A 21,093-nucleotide genomic window follows, 5' to 3' on the forward strand; every position below is an offset into this window, starting at 1 on the left:
CATTTGGAATTGGCATCTATCAGTATCAAAAACATGTGACCCATAAAAGGTCCAGCATAGGCTATGTGTAGCCTCTGCCATGGTTTACTTGGCCACTTCCAAGGGTGGAGTGGTGCTGGAGCTGTTAAGTGGCGATGTTCTTGGCATGTGCTACATCTTTTCACTACAGATTCAATGTCTGCATCTAACTTTGGCCACCAAAAGTAGTTTCATGCTAATGCTTTCATTCTGGTAATGCCTGGGTGACCATGATACAGTTGACCCAGTAATGCTTCGCGACCTGGCTGAGGTACTACCACGCGTGACTCCCAAAATATACACCCATCATGCACAATTAAATCATTTTTTCTCACTGCATAAGGCTGGAAAGCTGAGTCTGAGTGTTGTGGTGGCCAGCCATGTTGAATGAACTGACAGACCCTGGACAGCACTGGGTCTTTGCATGTCCACTGGCTAATTTCACTGGCTGACACAAGCATTACCTTCTCCACCATCAGTACGCGGTCCTCCTGCTCTCTCTTGATGGCTGGCTGAGGCAGGGGGAGCCGGCTCAGAGTGTCCACATTGCTGTGGTGTTTACCTGGCTTATAGACAATCTCATACTCATGCTCGCAAGGTCACCGCCCAACGTTGAATGCGAGGGGATGCCATTTGAGGCACTGATTTCATCTCACTGAAGAGGGACAGTAAAGGCGTGTGGTCTGTACAAATGACAAACCTCCTTCCATAGAAATATTTATGGAAGCGCTGAATGCCAAACATCACCACCAGTCCTTCTTTGTCCAGCTGCGAGTAGTTTGCTTGTGCTGCCATGAGTGTCCGTGACATGAAGTTGATAGGCCGCTCTTGCCCGTCTGGCATGCGATGTGACAACACTGCCCCTACTTCATAAGGCGATGCATCGCAGGACAGGATTAAGTCTTTATGGCTGTCATAATGCACTAACACCTCTGACGACTGCATGAGCCTCTTAGACTCCTCAAAAGCCCTCTCTTGCTCCTCCTGCCATTTCCACGGAGTTTCTTACCTTAACAGTCTGTACAAGGGAGCTAACCATGTTGATAGATTTGGCAAGAATCTATTGTAATAGTTGAGCGGCTCTCAGTTCTGTGACATTAGTTGGTGCTGGTGCCTGTTGTATGACCCTGACCTGGTAAAGGGTGGAGCCCCGAGACATCCACTTTGTGTCCCAAGAACTCAGCCTCTCGCTCCATCAAGGCACACTTGTTGCGCTTCAGATGAAGACCTGCCTCTCGTAGCCGCCTTAGGACTTCGTTCAAGGTCTCCAGGTGCTTGTGGTCACTCCGACTGGTCAGCAAAATGTCATCTAAATAAACTGCCACATTAGGGATTCCCGCCACCAGACCCTCCATTATCCGTTGAAAAATGGCAGGACTGGAGGAAACACCAAATGGTAGGCGATTCACTTGAAAAAGCCCTTTGTGTGTATTGATTGTGACATAAGGCTTTGATGCCTCATTGAGGGTGACTTGTTGATAAGCGTGACCAAGGTCCAGTTTAGTAAACTTCTCAACCCCTGTCAACTTCTCAAATAAGTCCTCCAACTTTGGTAATGGATACCACTCTAGCTTGGAGACTTGGTTTGCTGTGAGCTTGTAGTCCCAACAAACACACACAGAACTATCACTCTTTAACAACGGCACTATTGGTGCAGCCCACTCTGAGAACCTCGCTGGCTCGATTACGTCCTCCTTTGTGAGTCTTTCCAGCTCTAACTCTACTTTCTTCCTCATGGCAAAGGCCACGGGCCTGGGCTTGTAGAACTTTGGAGCCACGTCTGCTTTTATGTATATTTTTGCGGGCGGGCCTCTCCAGGTTCCCCGTTCTTCTTTGAATACCTCTTCATTCTGCTTTAGCACATTCTGTAACGTTAGCTGAGGCTGTTCCATCTTACTGACAAATACACAGTTCATTTCCAACTCTCTTAGCCATGCTCGGCCTAGCAGATTTGGCCCCCTCCCTGCTACCGGTACTACTGGCAACTGCTTGACTTTGTCTTTGTAGGTTACTGTTACCATTGCCATTCCTAGTGTAGAGACTTTTTCACCTGTGTATGTTTTCAGAGTCAATGAGCAGTTTTGTAGCTCCAGTGCGTTTCCCGCTGCCCATAACTTGCTCTATTCATCTTCTGTCAAAATCGTCACAGTACAGCTTGTATCCACTTCAAACTATACCATGTTCCCATTCAGATCTAGTTGTGTGGTAATGGGGTCTACCTTTGTCATTTTTGAGTCTTTTAGGTTGTGCATTGAAAACACTTCTTCGTCACTGGACTGGGGATCCGTGAACTAGCTCATATGATGTGCGTGCTGCCTTTTTTCTTTCCGGCTAGCCTTTTCATCCTTTACATAGTTCTTCCCTCCCCCTTAGCCTGTTGCTGGTCCCTACAAGGAGAGAACCTGCACATGTTCTTCACGTGCCCCTTTTTTCCACACCCATGGCATATTTCTTTTAGAAACCAGCAGTCCCATACCAAGTGTTCCCCCCACACCTATAACAGGCCAATGGAACACTCTTGCTTTGATCTTTAGGTCGTACATTCACCTTATGCACTGACAGCGGCGTGGCAGCCTTGCTTACAGTATTGTCCAGCGCCTTTGTTTGCAAGTCACATATATCCTTGTTCGCTGTCTCGAGGGCTTGCTCGACTTTCAGGGCTTTATCAAATGTCAGCTCCAGCTCCGCCAACAGTCTCCCACCATGGAAGTAGCCATCCCGCTAGCTCTTCCTCGCTGTCCGACATTAGCCGAGAATTTGTTTCATAGAACTCTCAAGCTGTTACCCGCACCAACAGCGTCTTCCGAGGTCACCAGTTTCTTCGTCGCCACATGTAATATCCTTGTTAATGAAGGATGAGCGGACAACATGTTGTAGATGACTTCTTGTTACTGAACGTTACTCAACCACAGTACCCAGGAACAACTGACACTTTCCGAACCTGCTTCCACCTAGTGGCCAACACGAGATATAACACTTATCTATTACACTGCAGAAGGGTGCACGATGGTGTTTTAAAAGGCTACAACAAAACTTCGCTTCCATGTCTTGATGTAACACCTGGCAGCACGTGTTATCTTGTGACTCGCCCAGTGGATAATTTACCACTGTTATTTAAAGCTTGATTGTGCTGTGTTCTTATGTAATAGTTTTCCTAATCGTGGTTTTGACAGAAGCCGTAGTTGAAACCAACCCAATAGGAGTTTGAGCCATGTTTGGGATAATTTGGAGTAAAGCGACACAGGGAGACTCTCGTCACATCAGCGTCAGAAGCCGAATGCTTTTATGTTCACTTTGCCATATGAACTTATTGCCACATGATAAACGTAGTAAGACCCACACAGTTTGAGCGGTCAGATCCTCTTCCTTAATTTTTCCAGACAATCACACCATTCAAATGCCCAAACGCCGACCACTGCAGGCTACGTTTACACATAGCTGGATATTTTGAGAAACGAATATTTCCCTCCCTCTGTTTTCCAAAATAACATCGTGCACACAGCATTGTTTTCAAAAAAGTTTTAGTTTACATCAACCCGCATAAATCCTCCATTGAGCGCTGTCATAACTACACCGAGCCTCTGGGCGCAGCTGGATTAGATTAAAATCTGTAGCATTTATTTCATTACAGTTGTAAGTATTAGTCACAAATACCTTGAAAACGTGCATTAGTGAGGGGGCTCGCCTCTCCATAAATATGTTAAAGAAGTGGCAAAATCACTGACCTCCGAGCCTTTGTTCATCTCTGCTCATGGATGTGATCCATCAGCTGTGTGTGCAAATGCAAACACATGAAAAGTGTTTGCACCAGAAAAAACAGATGAGCTGAAGTGGGGAGTGGTGTCTGGTGCCTCCACTTCAGAAGCGCTTTCCCCGGGAAAAACAACACGTGCACGGACGGACCACTCAGAACAACATATAATGAACCAAATGGGATTCACGCTTCTGTCCGGCTCCTTTGCACCACCTTGGAACCAGCTGCGGAGATGACTGCACTGAAGCACTCCGACCCAATCCTTTGTGCGCTGGTCTTGCTCGCCCCCGTCTGGAACCAGGACATGGAGGATGGAGCCTCAACCCCATCTGACCAACACTGGACCCCCAGCCCTGTCTTGAGGGGCTGCGCGCTACGGTGAGTGTTCCCGTGTGTTTAGAGCTGTTGTCTGAACTCAGAGCTTCTGCTCTGGGCTGATGTGCGGTGAGTTGCGTACAAAATTCTAGGCTACATGCTGCTGTTTTATGAGTTCATGGTGATAACTTGAGATGAGGACGGCCCGCGGTATTAACGGGAAACATAGATTCCTTTCGCAGTTGGAGGAACATTGGGAACATCGGTCTGACCCTGTCCAGGTCCATATGAGATGGCATCTGGACTATATCTATATATATATTCCTTGCCCCTAGTGTTAGAACACACTGGTGCATAAATGTGTGTGTAAATGGGTGAGTGGTAAAGCTCTTTGATTGCCTTGAAGGTGCAAAACCACTATATTAAAATGTGACCAAATAGCACCCAGTGGAAGAAGGGCAGGTGCCCAAAACTGGACAGTGACTGGGTTGGACCTTGTACAATCTTGGAGAGAGTAGGAGAGTCTCTGATATTTTCCCACCTAATGCTATAAACACCTGTAGTTTCCTCAGTTGTAGTGTTGCCCCTTGTCTTGACACTGCATGTTGTCCTGCTCGGGTCCAATCACCTTCTCTGTCCTCTGAAAAATGGTGGCCAAAGAGGGGCTGCAGTAGTAATTCAATGGTGACACATTTTGTTGTTCTTGTACCTCTTTATGCGTTCATGTTGATGTTGTGGCCATTTCAGCTTGCCTGATCTTGTCAGATCTCAGAAGCTAAGCAAGGCCAGGACTTGCTAGTACTTGGATGGGAGACCTCTGGGAAAATCAGGTGCCACAATGAGGCACCAGTCACAACAACTGTCATTGTGTCCTTCGGCAAGGCACTTCACCCACATTGCCTAGTATGAAAGTGGTGTGTACGTGAGTGATGGTGGTGGTCAGAGGAGGTGTCAGTGGTGCAGTTTGGCAGCCGTACTTCTGTCATTTAAAGCTGTGGCTACAATAGTAGCCTACCACCACCTGGTATAGAATGAATGAATGAATTAATGATCTGTAAAAGTGTCTTTGTGACATATGTCTGTGAAAAGTGCTATATAAATGAAATAAAAACTTATTTTCTTGAGGTAACTGCTTTTGTATGACATTTGGTTGGTATGCCGACAAGTTGATGTGATGGTTCAATTTCTCAGTCACTACTCATTTTGGGGACTGACTCTGCTTAATTGAGACTGCTGTTGTTTTGCCGTGGATTACAGTCTACAGTAGCCCATGTGTTCAGAAAACAACTAGAAGAAATTCTGCATGTTTCCTGCATGTATCACACAATGAACCAGGAATATGCTTTGTAGGAATTATTTTAGACGTGACCGATTTAGTTGACAAGTGAATTAGGCAAACAGTAGTTCTTTCTATTGAGTTTTTAAAAAAAAATTTTTTATTACATTTCTAGCCAAATGAATGGCAATATGATGACTTAAGGCTTCTACATAGAGAATATGAAGGAAATATAAGTGTGTTTTTAATTTTGAACAATAAATAAATGTCTTCTACCATGTGTTTTTTGAGTTTGTGGTCCACAATTGCAATTATTTGAATAATCAACCAGTCATGATATATAGCTGCAGACAGTCCTACCTTTTTGGCTGCAGTTGATGTCAGGTGTGCATGCTCCAAAAATAAAGTGTGTGTATAGGCATGCGGCTGGCTGATGCGAATTTAGAATTTGTTCATGTGTGTAAATGCTGCTCTGTGCTGTTTTTTAAGCTGCTTGAGATGGCGTTTTAGCATGCAAGGCAGAGCGTTTTGCAGTCGATATGTTTCTCTTTTTTTAGTGCCCCTTCTCCCCCTTCCTCCTGTCATGCTTAACGGTGTTGTCGCCACTACAGCATTTCACTGCTAATGTGCAGCCGAGGTGAGCATTTGGCTGTACGAGATAATCTCACCTCTGATAAGAGCAGGGCAGTGACAGACCCACCCCGTCCTGCTGACTCTTGGACATGTTTAAACACTTTCCCAATGATTCATGGTGTGTCTTTGCTCTTTTTCAGATAAAGCTGTCCCCACAGTGCTCTCCTCCACCCTGTCCTCTGTACTCACACAAGGAACAATAAACCAAGACTCTAGCTCCACCTTACTGACTGGTGGCCTACTGGCCAAAAAAAGACAGCATGCCTCCCAGAAAGGGGATTCTGTCCCTGCTACCCTGCCCTACAGTCTGCTGCCTCTTTTGGGCAGAGGGCTCAGCCTGGGCCCCCTGTCAGGAGCACGCTTACCAGAGCAGCAGAACAGAGGACTGCTGCACACTGAGAAAGCCCCAACATCAGCTACAACACCGGGCCAAAATTACTCTCCAACTGAGGCTCCCCCCAAACTCTTTCTTCCTCCTCCACTGCACACAGATAGCTCTGAACTTGGGCCCTCTCCAACCGGCAGTGTGGAAACAGACACAGGGACCACTCAAACAGGTACAACCCTTGCATCTTTCTGCCTTACTGCAGTGTGGAGGCTAATCTCTTTAATGTCTCACTAATTATGCACTACAGGGGTTTCCTTAATTTCTACTTAGATTAAGTTTGCCACACAAAGCTATCCTGCTCTCCTCACTTTTCACTTGCTCTCTCTTCTGCAGTGCCCAGCTGCATAGTCAGTCTGACCAGCCCGGAGGGATATATTGACTCATCTGATGACCCTCCTTTACCGAATGGCCCCTTCCTCCATTGCACCTACATCATCACTGTGTACACAGGATATGGAGTGGAACTGCAGGTACACTGCACCAAGCACCAAACTTGACTCTCTGGTCCTATACTGCTATTGTTGTTCCATTCATACTAGAAGCTGCTGGTGGTGAGATGCAACTCTGCCTCCTAGTGGCCACTGGCAGACTTGCTCACTGTATTTGCTGCTAAAGTCACTGCATGCATTTAATTTTAATCCAATAATTTAATGCCAATGCTATTTACTTTGTTAAATGAAACACATCTAAGCTATATATTGATTAACTGATTCCTTGATACCTTAGTTTTTTTGTTTGTTTGTTGTTTGTTTTTTTTTTTTTTTTATCAATTCCATTTCTTTTACTCAATACACTGCACAGACTCCCAGTCCCAAGGAGTATTAAAACAGAAAACAGAAAGCAAATTACAGTTGTGTTATTTAAAAGTTGTTGAAGTAGTTCAGCTGCTGGATAAAGATATCTTTGTAATGTCTTTTGTGTTACAGGTGAAAAGTGTGAACCTGTCAGATAGTGAGCAGCTCTCTATCAGAGGATCAGATGAAACAGGCACCCTGTTGGTCCTGGCCAACCACACTCTGCTGGTGGAGGGTCAGGTGATCCGCAGCCCCACGAACACCATGTCAGTGTACTACCGCTCTGGGCCTGAAGGAAGCATTGGCACCTTCCAGCTGCATTACCAAAGTGAGGTCACAAAGCATACTTTAATTATAGTTAGTTTAGCGACAAAAAATAAATAAATGACTTGACCCTCTTTCATGCAATGAAAATAATTAATTCATGCATTCATTTAAATATTGATTCAATGAATATATTAGAGATATTTATGTTGGTAGATAATATTCAATTAAAATTTACAAAAGAGACCCTGATGTTTGTTTTTTATCTGTTTTGAAGTCTTCAGACTGAGCTGTTCCCTCCCTAAAAGGCCTCATTTTGGGGAGGTGACTGTGCTCGACCTGCTCCCTGGAGGCACTGCCCGCTTCCACTGCCACATGGGCTACCACCTGCAGGGAGACACGCTGCTCACCTGCCTCAATGCTTCTCTGCCTGTTTGGAGCGGGAGGGAGCCCACCTGCCGAGGTACTGTCTGGATACATTACCTCTATGTGGGTGTGAATGGACAAATAGTTTGTGCTCTGTGTTTTAGCTCTCTGTGGAGGCACAGTGAAAAATGCCACAGTAGGCAGGGTCCTCTCACCCTCACCTCAGCACGGGCCCAATGCAACACATGATCGCTCCTGCTCCTGGTCTCTGGAGGCCCCCAAACACCAAAGGCTTCACCTGCACCTGGAGAGACTGGCTTTGGGACCCACTGACAGGTGCCAGTACCTCACATCAAAACATACTTATTGACTGATTATGTAAAAAAATATGAATGCATATCTGTCTATGTCTGACAGGTTGGTGCTGTGGAGTGGTCTGGATGCTGGCTCTGTAGTGCTCTTCGACTCAGGACGTGGAGGGCAAATACCCTTTGAAGGAGTCATCAGTGAGGGGCCTGCTGTACGAATCCAGTTCATTACAGACCAGCCCAACCACCACACAGGATTCAACATCCGCTATGAGGGTACAAGTTACTATCAATCTCACTCTGTTTCACCCTTATAAGTATCATACTTTTTATATTTTGTATTTTATTGTGAAACCATAAATTGTCTATTTGTATACCTTGTGTTTTGTCATTGGTTGATAGCAAGAAATAAGTTTACCTTGAGAGAATATGGCCTTTGCTACCTTATTCAATTGTTTGTATTTTATTGATAAGATAATGGTTTCCATTGCATCTCTGATAGTAGGTGAAAAAGTTGAGATTATTTTGTGTCTGTTAAATCTGGGGTTTTGTTTTCTTCCAGCTTTTGAGCGTGGTCACTGCTATGAACCCTACCTCCAGAATGGAAACTTCACCACGTCCGATCCTCTGTATGGGGTAGGCACTGTTGTCCAGTTCACTTGTGATCCAGGACATTCGCTTGAACAAGGACCTCCTGTCATTGAGTGCATCAGTGCCAGAGACCCATACTGGAATGACACAGAGCCATTGTGTAAAGGTATCAGTGATACTTTTGTTTGAATCTTATGCGTGTTGTAGGTGTTTTATGATACCTTGTATTTTTATAATATCATGGCTTACCAGCACAGTGTGGTGGTGACCTGACTGGACCAGGTGGGGTGATCCTATCTCCTAACTGGCCCGAATGGTATGGGGAGGGAGAGGACTGCAGTTGGAGGATACATGTCAGTGAGGACAAACGAGTTCTGCTGGATGTACAACTGTGAGTACAACAGGCATCAATGCACAGTCAACAGTGTACTTAACAAACAGGCTAATATGTTTGTCTTAAATTGGCTGGCTCCATTATGAGCTGGTATGGACCATATTTTTTCTTAATTCTTAATTCCTCTATTATTAATATATTTATTGATCATTAACTTTAATAGCATAGTATAATAATAATTTATTGAATAGACCTGTAAAGCAATGACCTAATTATAGGATTGAGGTATTTGTTAAATAAGAGTATGGTAATATCTCAATACTAAATGTCCTTGTCTGTTACATACATTTGTATTTAGACAGTCAGGTTGAAGGCACTAAATGTGGCTGTTAAATGCTGTCTTCAGCCTTTGCGTTCATCTGTTCCCACACAGTTGGCTGTCAACACTACTGCACTGAGTCATCACTGGGCCTTAGCTGGTAGCCAAGCTACATCATTTGTACTTCTATTTTCAGTATGAACATCAGCGACAGTGACATGCTTACCATCACAGATGGAGATGAGGTTATGACACATGTTCTGGCTCGATATGTTGGAGGAAGCAGCCCGTTCAAGCTTTTCTCCACCACACCTGACCTGACCATCACCTTCCACTCCGATCCTGCAGGACTTGTGTTTGGCAAGGGTGAAGGTTTCATCATTAATTATATGGGTACGATGCAAGCTATCATTCAATCTTATGAAATCATAGTATTTGTATTCCAAATTAAAACATTCATTAATTTTATTTACATATTGCTCAGATTTGTCTGGGTCTTAACATGCCATTAAGATACTTCACATATTTCAATTCCCAATGTATGGAAAGGCTTCTTTGTGTCTCACAGTCTCAGGCTGCTAATGCGGTTTTGTGTTTTTCTCATCTTTATTTTTCATTGCTTTCTTTCCCCTCTGCCCTTATTCAATCACATTCTATTTGTTTGACTATCTTCACTTCACTTCAAATCCACACTCACTCTGCACATAGAGCTCCCCAGATCCAGCACCTGACACCAATTTGGACTTGCACTGAGAAGCACAATGTCCAATTTACTTGTCACCCTCCTGACACACGCAGCAAACACCACGGTCTCCCACTAAATCAAGTCGACACAGTATGAATAGTAGGTGTCTCTCTTTGATTATACCTGTGTGTCTATATGTGCAACTGGGACAGCACTATGTGTATCTGTGCTCAGAATATATTACACAGCAGCACACACCACGTCCAAAGAGAGCCCAGTCAATAGACAATGAATAATTGATGCAAGAACTTTGACTTACAAATCCCAGTAGGCCTATTATATTGAGCAGAATTATACAAGATACTCTTTCTTGCCTGGCCATTAATCAAGTTTATGCACGCCCTTGTTATCCTACTGGGAGTCTGGGACACGGCAAACTTATATATTATATTTTTCTGACTTACAACAGCTAGCTTGTTGTTTGATAAACAGATCCACAGTACATTTCAGTACTTTCATACTAGAAGATTAAAATGTGTGAACTTTTTAGACTGGTCAAATAAAAGGAAAATGTGTGCTTGTAATAAATGAGTGATAGAGACAGTTAGAAAATCTATGTTGAAATGACAAATAATGTGAGTGTGAGTGTGTGTGAGAGCCACTGTCCAGGATGAAACATCCAAACCCCATAAGTACATCAAGAACAAAGCCCCAAAAGATGGCTTGCTCAGTGACAGTGAAGTACAGAGGAAGAGGTGCTGGAGGCACCAACATGAGAGGACAAGCCCCTACAACGGGGCGTACCACCCTAACATAACTGAAGGGGCTGACATCAAGAAATCCTACCCATGGCTTGAGAGGGCTTGTCTGAAAAACACAAAGGGGCACTCATCCTGGCTGCACAGGAGCAAGCCTTGAGGACCAGAGTAATAGAGGCCCAGATCTACTACACCAGACAAGACCTAAGGTTTGGGTTGTACAAAGAGGCTCCTGAGATGCTGGCAGGGAAAGCATACATGGGGAGATATAACCACGTGGTGGGCATAGTGTACAGAAGCATTTGTGCAGAGTACGGGCTGGAGACCCCAAGGTCAAGGTGGGAAACACCTCCAGAGGTTGTGGAAAATGACCCAGCCAAGATCCTGTGAGACTTCCACATACAGACTAACAGAATTGTGATGGCAAACAAACCAGACATAGTGGAGGTGGATACACAACAGAGCAACATTAAGCCAGAGTTGTAGTAGGAAAAGGAACATGAGAAACTAGAGAAATATCAGGGGTTCAAAGAAGAGGTGGAGAAGGCCTGGAAGGTTAAAACATCAGTGGTTCCCTTGGTCATCAGAGCACTCAGTAACCCTCAAAATGGAGGAGTGGCTACAGTAGATCACAGGATAAACAACAGGCCATCTCAATCCAGAAAAGTGCAGAACTAGGAAGAGCAAAGACAATGTGCAGAACCCTCAAGCTTCCAGACCTCTGGTAAAAAGAATCCTCTTGGGGGGAAAAATTAGGCCACCTGAGGAGTTTTTTTTTTTTTTTTTCTTCAGATATATACACATCAAATGCATCTATGTGCACTGCTTGTGATCATCTTTTAAATTTCCTTCTCAGTGTGTTTAGAATTTTAAACTGTCTAACACAGGTTGAATCTACCAGTCTTTGTCACATTGAGGTTATGTTACAGTAATTGCATTAATCATTCACACTCAAGTACTTTTGTTTTCTGCATTTATTGTAGATTATGTTACATGCGTCACTTGCGTCACTTCTGTCAGCGATAATATAAAAAACAATCTTCTGACCAACAAATTCTGTATTTCGTTCACAGAGGTGTCTCGAAATGACTCATGTCCAGACTTGCCAGAGATACAAAATGGCTGGAAGACCACATCTCACATTGCCCTGGTGCGTGGGGCACGCATCACTTATCAATGTGACCCAGGGTACGACCTGGTGGGACGAGACACTCTCACTTGCCAGCTTGACTTAGCCTGGAGTTCACAGCCACCTTTCTGTGAAAAAAGTCAGTTCTGCTAATTATACTGCAGCCTGCTACGATTAAAATACATTGTTCTATATGTACATAAGCAAGAATTCAATTTTTCCTACAAATGTGTCTTCTTTTGGTTTCCATTCAGTTATGTATTGCTCAGACCCAGGCCATGTAGAACATTCAACTCGGGCATTGTCAGACCCAAAACTCCTTGTGGGAACAACTATCCAGTATACCTGCAATCCTGGATTCATCCTACAGGGTGGCGCCACTATCACATGCTATGGCCGTGAACCTGGAACTCCAGTGTGGACATCCAAATTGCCACACTGTGTTTGTGAGTATCAGTGTTTAGCTTTAGTGTTAAATATTGCATTGCTTATTGGTAGTGTATTCTTCTAATCTTCAGATTCAGATTCAAATTTATTGTCATTGCACTTGTACTCGTACCATGTGGTTTTAGCAATTAGCAGTTAATCAGTGTGCAATTAAGCAAGTACTAGGGCTACAGTAGCTCAGTTGGTAGTTTGTCCACTGATCCGAATGTTGGTGGTTTGAATCCCGCTCTCGACACTGATCCACTAACCCACAGGTTGGCAGGATGATTTCAGCTCCCAAAGATGAATGCTGTTGTTGTGTCTTTGGGCAAAGATGAATGCTGTTGTTGTGTCTTTGGGCACGACACTTAACCTGCCTCGCCCCCAGTGTCTTTGTATACTGGTGTGTGAATGGGTGAGTGGTTCTTTGTTGTAAAAGCTCTTTGAGTGCCTTGAAGGTGGAACAGCATTATATAAAAATGACACCATTTACTTGATATAAATGTACATACTGTATAATGTCTAACAGATGTTAGTTATAACATGAGCATTTTGTCCATTAAATTACATTAAATAAAGTGCATGTTTAAGTGCATTTTTGTTGGAGCAGTTCACAGTATCTCTATTCTCAAGATGCCTCTCAAAGTTCCTTCTGCGTGGATGCCTTTGTGTTTTTGCATGCTTGTGTGAGGGTTTTTAATGCCTGTTTGATATGTAAATGGAAACTAATGCCCCATATAACGTAGCTATGAGCTATTTAGAGAAAGTATAGAAGATTATCCCTGAGTCATGTATCTTAGCCTTTCACGTATTTTCTCTGTTTTTTCAGCTGAGGAGTTGGTGTCTTGTGAGAACCCAGGTCTCCCTGACAATGGTTACCAGATCCTGTCCAAAAGGCTTTACCTCCCTGGAGAGTCTCTCACTTTTGTCTGCTACCAAGGCTATGAGCTTATCGGAGAAGTGGCAATTAAATGCATTCTGGGAAATCCATCGTTCTGGAGTGGACCACTTCCTCTCTGCAGGGGTGAGAGATTTTCACATTTGGTGCAACTTTGTCATTGCTATATGGAATGCTTCTTGTCTTGCTAAAAGATAATCCCCCTTCAGTCACTATGGGGCATTTGTTAAAACATATTTGACATCATCAGCTATTTCAACATCGACACAGACAAACAGGAAACACCTTGGTCTACTTATAGAATGGACTCTGTTACTATAGGTTTTCCACATAACATAGCCTGCTGGAACTAGGAATGTCACACATTTTAGTTTAATTCACACTTTCTGAATTAAAAAGTAAAGTCAAGTTGGCATAAACATCCAGATTTAAAAAAAATGTTTGGGGGTAGATTGAATTGAAATTCACATAATTATTATTCTTAATATCTTTATACCATTTATATATTGATTATACTTTGACATGAATAATAACTATTAATTAACAGAATATTCTTGGCATTCCTATTTTGAACCATGTAAGTTATTTGTGGGCAGACACGTTAACATAATACATATACTGTAGAGACTACTGACTACTAGGCCCTAATTCAGAGTCATTACTTTAACCACACCTGCAGACTTAGAAAGTTATTAGTTGTTCTGTAGAGTGCAATTGTGAAAGCTGATGAGCCACTCTGAATTGCCTCATTCCCATCTTTCCCAAGTTTATGCATGCACTGTTTCCAATAAAATTTTCTGGTGCACATTTGTTGCAATGAAAAGCCCACAGATTGTGTCAGTGAAGTCAGTATTCATAATGTCTGCACTGACTGACAGAATGATGTCTTGCAGCCAACCATGAGTGCTTTGGCAACCATGCTTTGGAAGGTGAGTGTGTGTATGTTGGTGTTTGTGCGTGGGCTCTGCAATGCATCAATAAAATCTTCCTGTCATATTCATTTCAAATGTCTCTTTGCTCCATCTGATGTTGGATTTACTACACATAGAGCATCCATCTAAGCTTGCTGCTCATTTCTGCCACAGTAAACCATGTATTCATTTAGGTGTGTGCTATCTTTTAGTTGCAGAAGCAACCGCGCACTCTACTCTCGAAGGAGGGAAAATAGCCCTGTCCATTTTTATCCTAGTGCTCATACTGTCTGTGCTGCTGGGAGGAGCTTATGTCTATGTCACAAGGTATTCCTTACTAACCTCTATTTTTGTTGTTGTTTATAACATTTTTATAAACATAAAGTCATATTGTCCAAAGAAGAATGTAACAATTTATTCTTTTCAAAAAAGCAATAATAATATTTGCATTTATTAAATAATTATAATTTATTTTCTCATCTGTCCTTCAGGTGTCGCTATCACTCCAATTTAAGATTGCCTCTCATCTATCCTCATCCATACCGACAAATCACTGTGGAAACAGAATTTGATAACCCACTCTATGAGACAGGAGGAGTATGTATTTATTATTTAGTTATTCAATTATTATTCAGTCTTGCATATATTTTTGTTAAATATATTCAAGCATATTCCTCTGGTGTAGTGTATTAATATTTTTCTGTTTGTTTCTTAGCAGGACAATCGTGAATATGAAGTATCAATATGAAGTGACCACCATCTTTATGGTTCATCCTATTCTCTGCTGGATGGGGGGAAGCAGTGTAAATAAAATATATGATGTCCACCCCCCACCCCCATTCCCTTCTGTGAGACTCCATGATTATGTTTTGTCCAGTTTTTATGTTACTCTGAACAGAGTGATGGAAGAAATTAGGAGAGGACAATTGGAGGCATAATTATGGACAAGACTGGTTGAAATGAATGAGAATCCTACATCATGCCAGTGTATTCATTTATAAATAATGGTGACGTATTTTGTTACTCCCATGGACATAATACTGTCACCCCTTTTCTCAACTTGTCATTCAAAACAAGCACGTTACAAACTGACTAGGTCCAGTGCTGTAATGTTGTTGTAAACTGCACTTCCAGTTCAAGAGAGAGTTGCCATACCCTACTACCTGGCTTCAAACTACCCATGAAACAGTACATCAAGTACCACTGCAGATTTGGATGTTGCAATTCAGTTACTTTCTTTCAAATAAAAGTTTCCCAGATGATGTATTTATTTTTGATGTACTATAGGCCTATGTGATGTTTTATGCCGAATACATTTGCATTGTAACTATACAAGGGCAATTTTGTTTCCTTAATAAACTGTAAGATTTCTTTTTAAATAATGCTCTGCTCTCTCTTTAGTATACATCTGAGATGCTATAGTTTTGTAAATCAAAGTAACAAATATTTGGTTATACTAAAATTCTATCTTTTTGTTTATTTTTCAAGAATTCATAGTGCATAGTGTACGCCCTGCCAGTGGAAGGTAATGCAAACTAACTTATTTTAAACAATCACTTTAACTGTGATCACTTTAGCTCTTGTTATTGAATCAGTTTAACTGATTAAATCAGCTTAACTGATTTAATAACTTAAGAATCGTGTAAGATAATTAAAAACAGGCCATTTGAAACTGTATACAACAACAAATAGCACAGATTAGCATTTCAGTTTTCTATATAATGAGAAATACGGTACATATTTGCTATGGTTGTAATCTGGTTACTGATTAGTACCTTTGGCTGTATTTATAATGTTTTTATAGATGTTAATATTGTTATTTTCCGTGTGATGCCATGGATCTGTAATAAAACCTTATTTTATTATAGTTCTATGTGTGACCCATACACTACTTCCGCTTCTGCTGTGCCGGTCCTACTTTTTACGCTGCAGCGGAAGGATATCAAGGCTCAGAGAACACCGCTTTGTTGTCACGGCGACCCATTTTAAAAGATCCATGCGACGACCATAGACTGTTTATATAAACGACAACATGAAGACGAACCGCAGTCTCTGAGGCGAACAGCGGGAGTCAGACTTTCACAGTGCTGCCCGTGGAGCAAAAAGTGAAAAAGTAAGTACACGGGAAGGTTTTATAACTGCTAATTTGGAAGAGCGTAGTCTGTTTGTTTGTGTGTGTTTTAATTTAATAATATTATAAATAGTTTAATGGCATGCTAATATAGTCCAGCGTCGCAGTCATGTTAGACACAAGTTTGATTTGAGTTTTTTTTTTTTTTAGTATTATACATATATACATATATACACTAAACACGTAACGGAGACATTCAGATTTATTAAAACAACAAAATAAACAAAATAAAACAAAAAGACAGAAAGAATGTAAACATAACTTAACATATGACAGTAAATCAATTGAAGGATGAGAATATCTAACTATGGATTAAGTCTCTGTGAATGTTCATTATTGAAGTGGCCTTTCTGCAGGATCGATTGAAAGTTATGATTTATTTCTATTAATAGTAATGGAAAATAAGGTTTTGTTCTTGAGAATTTTGCTCTGTGTATGTGTTATTTGCCGAGAAGAATAAATAGATGAATACATTTTTCAATCTTTGTATTTTGATGTGTAAAATGGGTAATGATGTTTTCTTCATTCAAGATTGGAATGTGTAAATTCTGGGAAAGAAAATTTTCTATTTGTTTCCAGTAGGTGGAGCTAATGGGGCATGAGAAGAATAAATGAAGAACGTTTTCAGGGTGTGACAAGCAGTGCAAACTGGGTCGATTTGGAGAAATCTGAATTTAAAAAAAATGTTTGTGGGGTTAAATGTGTGTTAGATTTTAAATTGGAGTTCTCATATTTTATTGATGATTGGGTATTGAAAAGAGTGTCTAGGTTTTATGCCATTAAATATCTTGAAATTGTGTGTTCCAGTAAAATTTTCCTCTAGGTTGAGTTTTATTGTTGCTGAGCAAATTGATCCTAATGTGTTTGTTATTGCAATTTTGATTAAGAAATGCTATTCCTTTTATATATAAATTGTAGCGGTTAAAAAGATGGAGCTCTCTGTTGACCCTTCCTCAATTGTAATAAGCCCTTTGGCACACATTCAATAACTGATTTAAATTCTCTGAAAGGGATTGGAAATTGATACTTTTGCAAAAACGTCTCATAATTTAAGATATGACCTGAATCAAAAAGACCTGAAATGTAAATGATATTTTTGTCCATCCAGGTCTGAGAAAAGATTGATTTTTTATATTTTAAAATGTATTCATTGTTCCATATAATACTTGTGTGAGGGGAGAAGTCGGCATCGTTCTTGGCGAATCTGCAAATGTACGTCAGATACAATTGATAAAACATCTTGGCGTGCATATGCCTGATGTTGCCTGAGGGAGGCGCAAATCACAAATCACATCTTGACATGATCAGAGCTCATCCTGAGATCATGTCAAGATGTAATTTGTTTACACTGGTGTTTGCATTTTTGCGCCACCCTCAGGCCACATTAGGTATATTGCATGCCAAGATGTTCTATAGAAGCGAAGTTTGCCTTGTAACCACCATCATTCAACCTTCTGCAGACTTTAGTTCAGTGTCGGGACGGGCCCGGAGGAGCGCCTGCGTAGACGTTAGGTGACCACGGGAGAAAGGACCGGCACAGAGCTCCACGCCCCACTTGGCTAAACACAGCTATCAAACGATCGCGCTTTTCGGACACATGGGCTCCGGGTTCTTGCTCTCAAGTCCAAGATTAGTCCTGGTGTAGTCCTGGTTTAGTCCCGTTTACTCATAAACTCATAAAAGAGCAGCATGTAGCCTATACCTTTATACACAACTCACCGCACATCAGTCCAGAGCAGAAGCACTGAGTTCAGGCAACAGCAGTAAAGACACGGATACCCTCACCGTAGCGTGCGGCCCCTCAGGATGGGGCTGGGGTCTGGTCTTTGGTCTTGTGCTGTCCTTGTGAGTGTGTTGGTCAGATAGGTTTGGAGGCTCCGTTCTCCATGTGCTGGCTCCAAACGGGGATGAACAAGACCAGTGCGCAGTGGACTGGGTCCGAGCGGTTCCGTGCCGTCCTTTGAGCACTGGATCAATGTGGGGTAAGCGAGAATGCGCAGTGACCAATAGATTCCGGGCGGGCTGCTCCTGTTCTCCGTGTGGCGGATTTCCAAGGTGGTGCAAAGTATCTGGACAGAAGTGCGAATGCACTTTGATTTGTTATATTTTGTTCTGAGCGGTCTGTCCTCCGTGCACTCCCGTTTCTTCCCGGGGAAAGCACTTCTCAGGCCAAGGCACCTAACATCACTCCAGCTCCAGCTCATCTGAGCCTGACCTTAACCAGAGCTGCTCCCACTGGTTCAGAAGTCTGGGTTTGGATCTAGTCTGACTGTAGCCGACTGTAGACTGTACACTAGGCTAAAAGCAGGGCATTTTTTTAGTTAAATCAACTGAATAGTCTATTGCCTGTTGCCATAAAATTATCCGATTAATTAATAGCCTAAAATAACAAATGCTGGTTGCTACGTGAACATCGGACCTGCACGCTTTGAGAGGTCTCAAGCATAGGTATGCACTCCGTATTTTGACTCACTGTGTGACACGTTCGCACCTTTGGTTGGTCCATTCTCTGTATTAACCATTGTTGGCAAAATATCCAATTTGGAAATGAGTGTGGACTGGTGATGTCACGAATTGCGTACCCCCACTTAAAAAATCCCCACCACACCACTGCTTTGTGGTATCACTGTTTAGCTTGTCACGTGGGCTTTATAAAGAAAATTTTAGATATCAAATTGATGGTTGAACCGCCGAGATGACGTTTAAAATGTTCTGCTCAACCATTTGGTAGATCACATTTTGAGTCACTATATCTTATTGGGAAATGTGTTGAACTGAACTCAACCTGATTGGATCATCTCAACCACTTGGCTGAAGTATGCTATGCATGAAATAACCTTTAGAGGGCACTCTATTTTTTGACAGTAGGACTTTTCACTCATCGTGACTCTAGCAAGTTAAAAACAGAAAAATCACTTCTGACATATGCACAACTTCTGGCTGCATTTTTAAAGGTAAATCAGTTTTTTCAACATATTACATCATCTAACACGTTACTTAACAGAATTATGTCACTTGCTGCAACAGAAAAACATTTTATAAGGGTCAAATAATTTTTTGAAAACATGCTTGACCAAACGGTTGAGATGTCACTCTATGGTAAAACTTGGCATGGAGTGACATCTCAACCATATGGTAACAGTTTGGTGAATTTATGCTAATTTCATTCAATTTTACTATTTTTGATGGAATAAAAACACTTCTGTTCACACATTGTTGCCAATATGTTACAATTACAGTGTTATTATACTGAAATTATTTAATATGTGTAATAGCGGGATCCTGATTATCTGCCCAAACAAGTAGAGGTGATCGGCGACCTTTCCACTGAATTTATGGATGAAGAGGAGATGCCCTCTACAAGCACATCTGCTAAGAAGAAGAAAAAAAGGGAAAAGCACCTTTTAAAAAAGTAATGGAAGAGCTGGATGAGGCTCTTGTGTCACCCCCATGCACAAAGAAGAAAAAAATGGCTGAAAAGAAAGAAAACTAATCCAGGAGAATCTGGAAGCATGTAGATATTGATGAATTCCAGGTTCCTGATTCAAGTTTCTGGGGTACAAGACCCCAGCCAAATAACAACACTGGTACTTCCCCCTGTTTTGGATACGCCCTTGACCTGTGCATTTCCAATTCTTGGTTTGTCTACAAGGGAGACTGTGACTTACTGAAGGAAAAAACAATGCCTCTCAAAATGTTTCGCCTGACTGTGGCCCACAGTTTGAAACAAGTCAACAAACCAGCACCTAGAGTTGGTCAGCTATCATCTGCTTGTCCACCATAAATGTCCTGTGAGAAGAAACGCCTCCCCCCAAGACCCCCACGGCCAGAACCAGACATACGCTATGACAACTATGGACATTGGCCACTTCACCCTGACAACCAAGGACGATGCAGCCTCTGCCCAAAGGGTGTGTCAAGATGGAAATGTGAGAAGTACAATGTTTTCCTGTGCTTGATCGGAGTGAGGGAATGCTTTGTAGCGTATCCATCCATCCATCCATTTTCGTCCGCTTATCCGGGGCCGGGTCGCGGGGGGAGCAGCCTAAGCAGGGACTCCCAGACTTCCTTCACCCCAGACACGTCCTCCAGCTCCTCCGGGGGGACCCCGAGGCGTTCCCAGGCCAGCCGAGAGACATAGTCCCTCCAGCGTGTCCTGGGTCTTCCCCGGGGCCTCCTCCCGGCGGGACATGCCCGGAACACCTCCCGAGGGAGGCGCCCAGGAGGCATTCCGGAACAGATGCCCGAGCCACCTCAACTGGCTCCTCTCGATGTGGAGGAGCAGCGGCTCTACTCCGAGCTCCTCCCGTGTGACTGAGCTCCTCACCCTATCTCTAAGGGAGCGCCCAGCCACCCTGCGGAGGAAACTCATTTCGAGCGCTTGTATCCGCGATCTCGTCCTTTCGGTCACTACCCAGAGCTCATGACCATAGGTGAGAGTAGGAACGAAGACTGACCGGTAAATCGAGAGCTTCGCCTTTCGACTCAGCTCCCTCTTCACCACGCTTTGTAGCGTATCATCAAAAATAATGTGCTGAGGGTTACCACTGGTTACCATTATTTTGTTTGAGAGATTTGTATCCTTTTTGAATTTGTTCAATGCAAGAAAATAAGTTCTTTGAAGATTTTACACAGCACAACTGAGAAGTTGGATAGGTCCTCAGGTGTTCTTTTTTCTTATTTTAAGACAGGGGAAATACATAAATGCCCCATATGTTTTAAAAAAGTACTATTGTCACATAAGTATTGGAATTTTATGCAGAAAATGGGAGTGAAATTAATTAGTTGGAATGAA

General features: G+C 42.5%; 1 protein-coding gene across 1 annotated transcript in view; it reads left to right on the forward strand.

The window, feature by feature from the left end:
- LOC110166694 (seizure 6-like protein) overlaps nt 1-15,419 on the forward strand; it is a 33,430-nt gene extending 18,011 nt beyond the window's left edge. The window contains exons 2-17 of the mRNA XM_055153570.1: nt 6,137-6,553; nt 6,718-6,854; nt 7,311-7,506; nt 7,720-7,905; nt 7,973-8,144; nt 8,226-8,392; nt 8,679-8,873; nt 8,960-9,098; nt 9,557-9,753; nt 11,877-12,071; nt 12,187-12,378; nt 13,188-13,382; nt 14,150-14,185; nt 14,380-14,494; nt 14,659-14,764; nt 14,883-15,419. Of these exons, the coding sequence (XP_055009545.1) occupies nt 6,137-6,553; nt 6,718-6,854; nt 7,311-7,506; nt 7,720-7,905; nt 7,973-8,144; nt 8,226-8,392; nt 8,679-8,873; nt 8,960-9,098; nt 9,557-9,753; nt 11,877-12,071; nt 12,187-12,378; nt 13,188-13,382; nt 14,150-14,185; nt 14,380-14,494; nt 14,659-14,764; nt 14,883-14,915 (2,678 nt within the window). The 3' untranslated portion in view covers nt 14,916-15,419. The remainder of the gene's footprint in view (nt 1-6,136; nt 6,554-6,717; nt 6,855-7,310; nt 7,507-7,719; nt 7,906-7,972; nt 8,145-8,225; nt 8,393-8,678; nt 8,874-8,959; nt 9,099-9,556; nt 9,754-11,876; nt 12,072-12,186; nt 12,379-13,187; nt 13,383-14,149; nt 14,186-14,379; nt 14,495-14,658; nt 14,765-14,882) is intronic.
- Nucleotides 15,420-21,093: the final 5,674 nt, after the last annotated feature.

The sequence above is a fragment of the Boleophthalmus pectinirostris genome, unplaced genomic scaffold (assembly GCF_026225935.1).
Source record: "Boleophthalmus pectinirostris isolate CB_2022bp ecotype Guang Dong unplaced genomic scaffold, ASM2622593v1 HiC_scaffold_18, whole genome shotgun sequence".
NCBI lineage: Eukaryota > Metazoa > Chordata > Actinopteri > Gobiiformes > Gobiidae > Boleophthalmus > Boleophthalmus pectinirostris.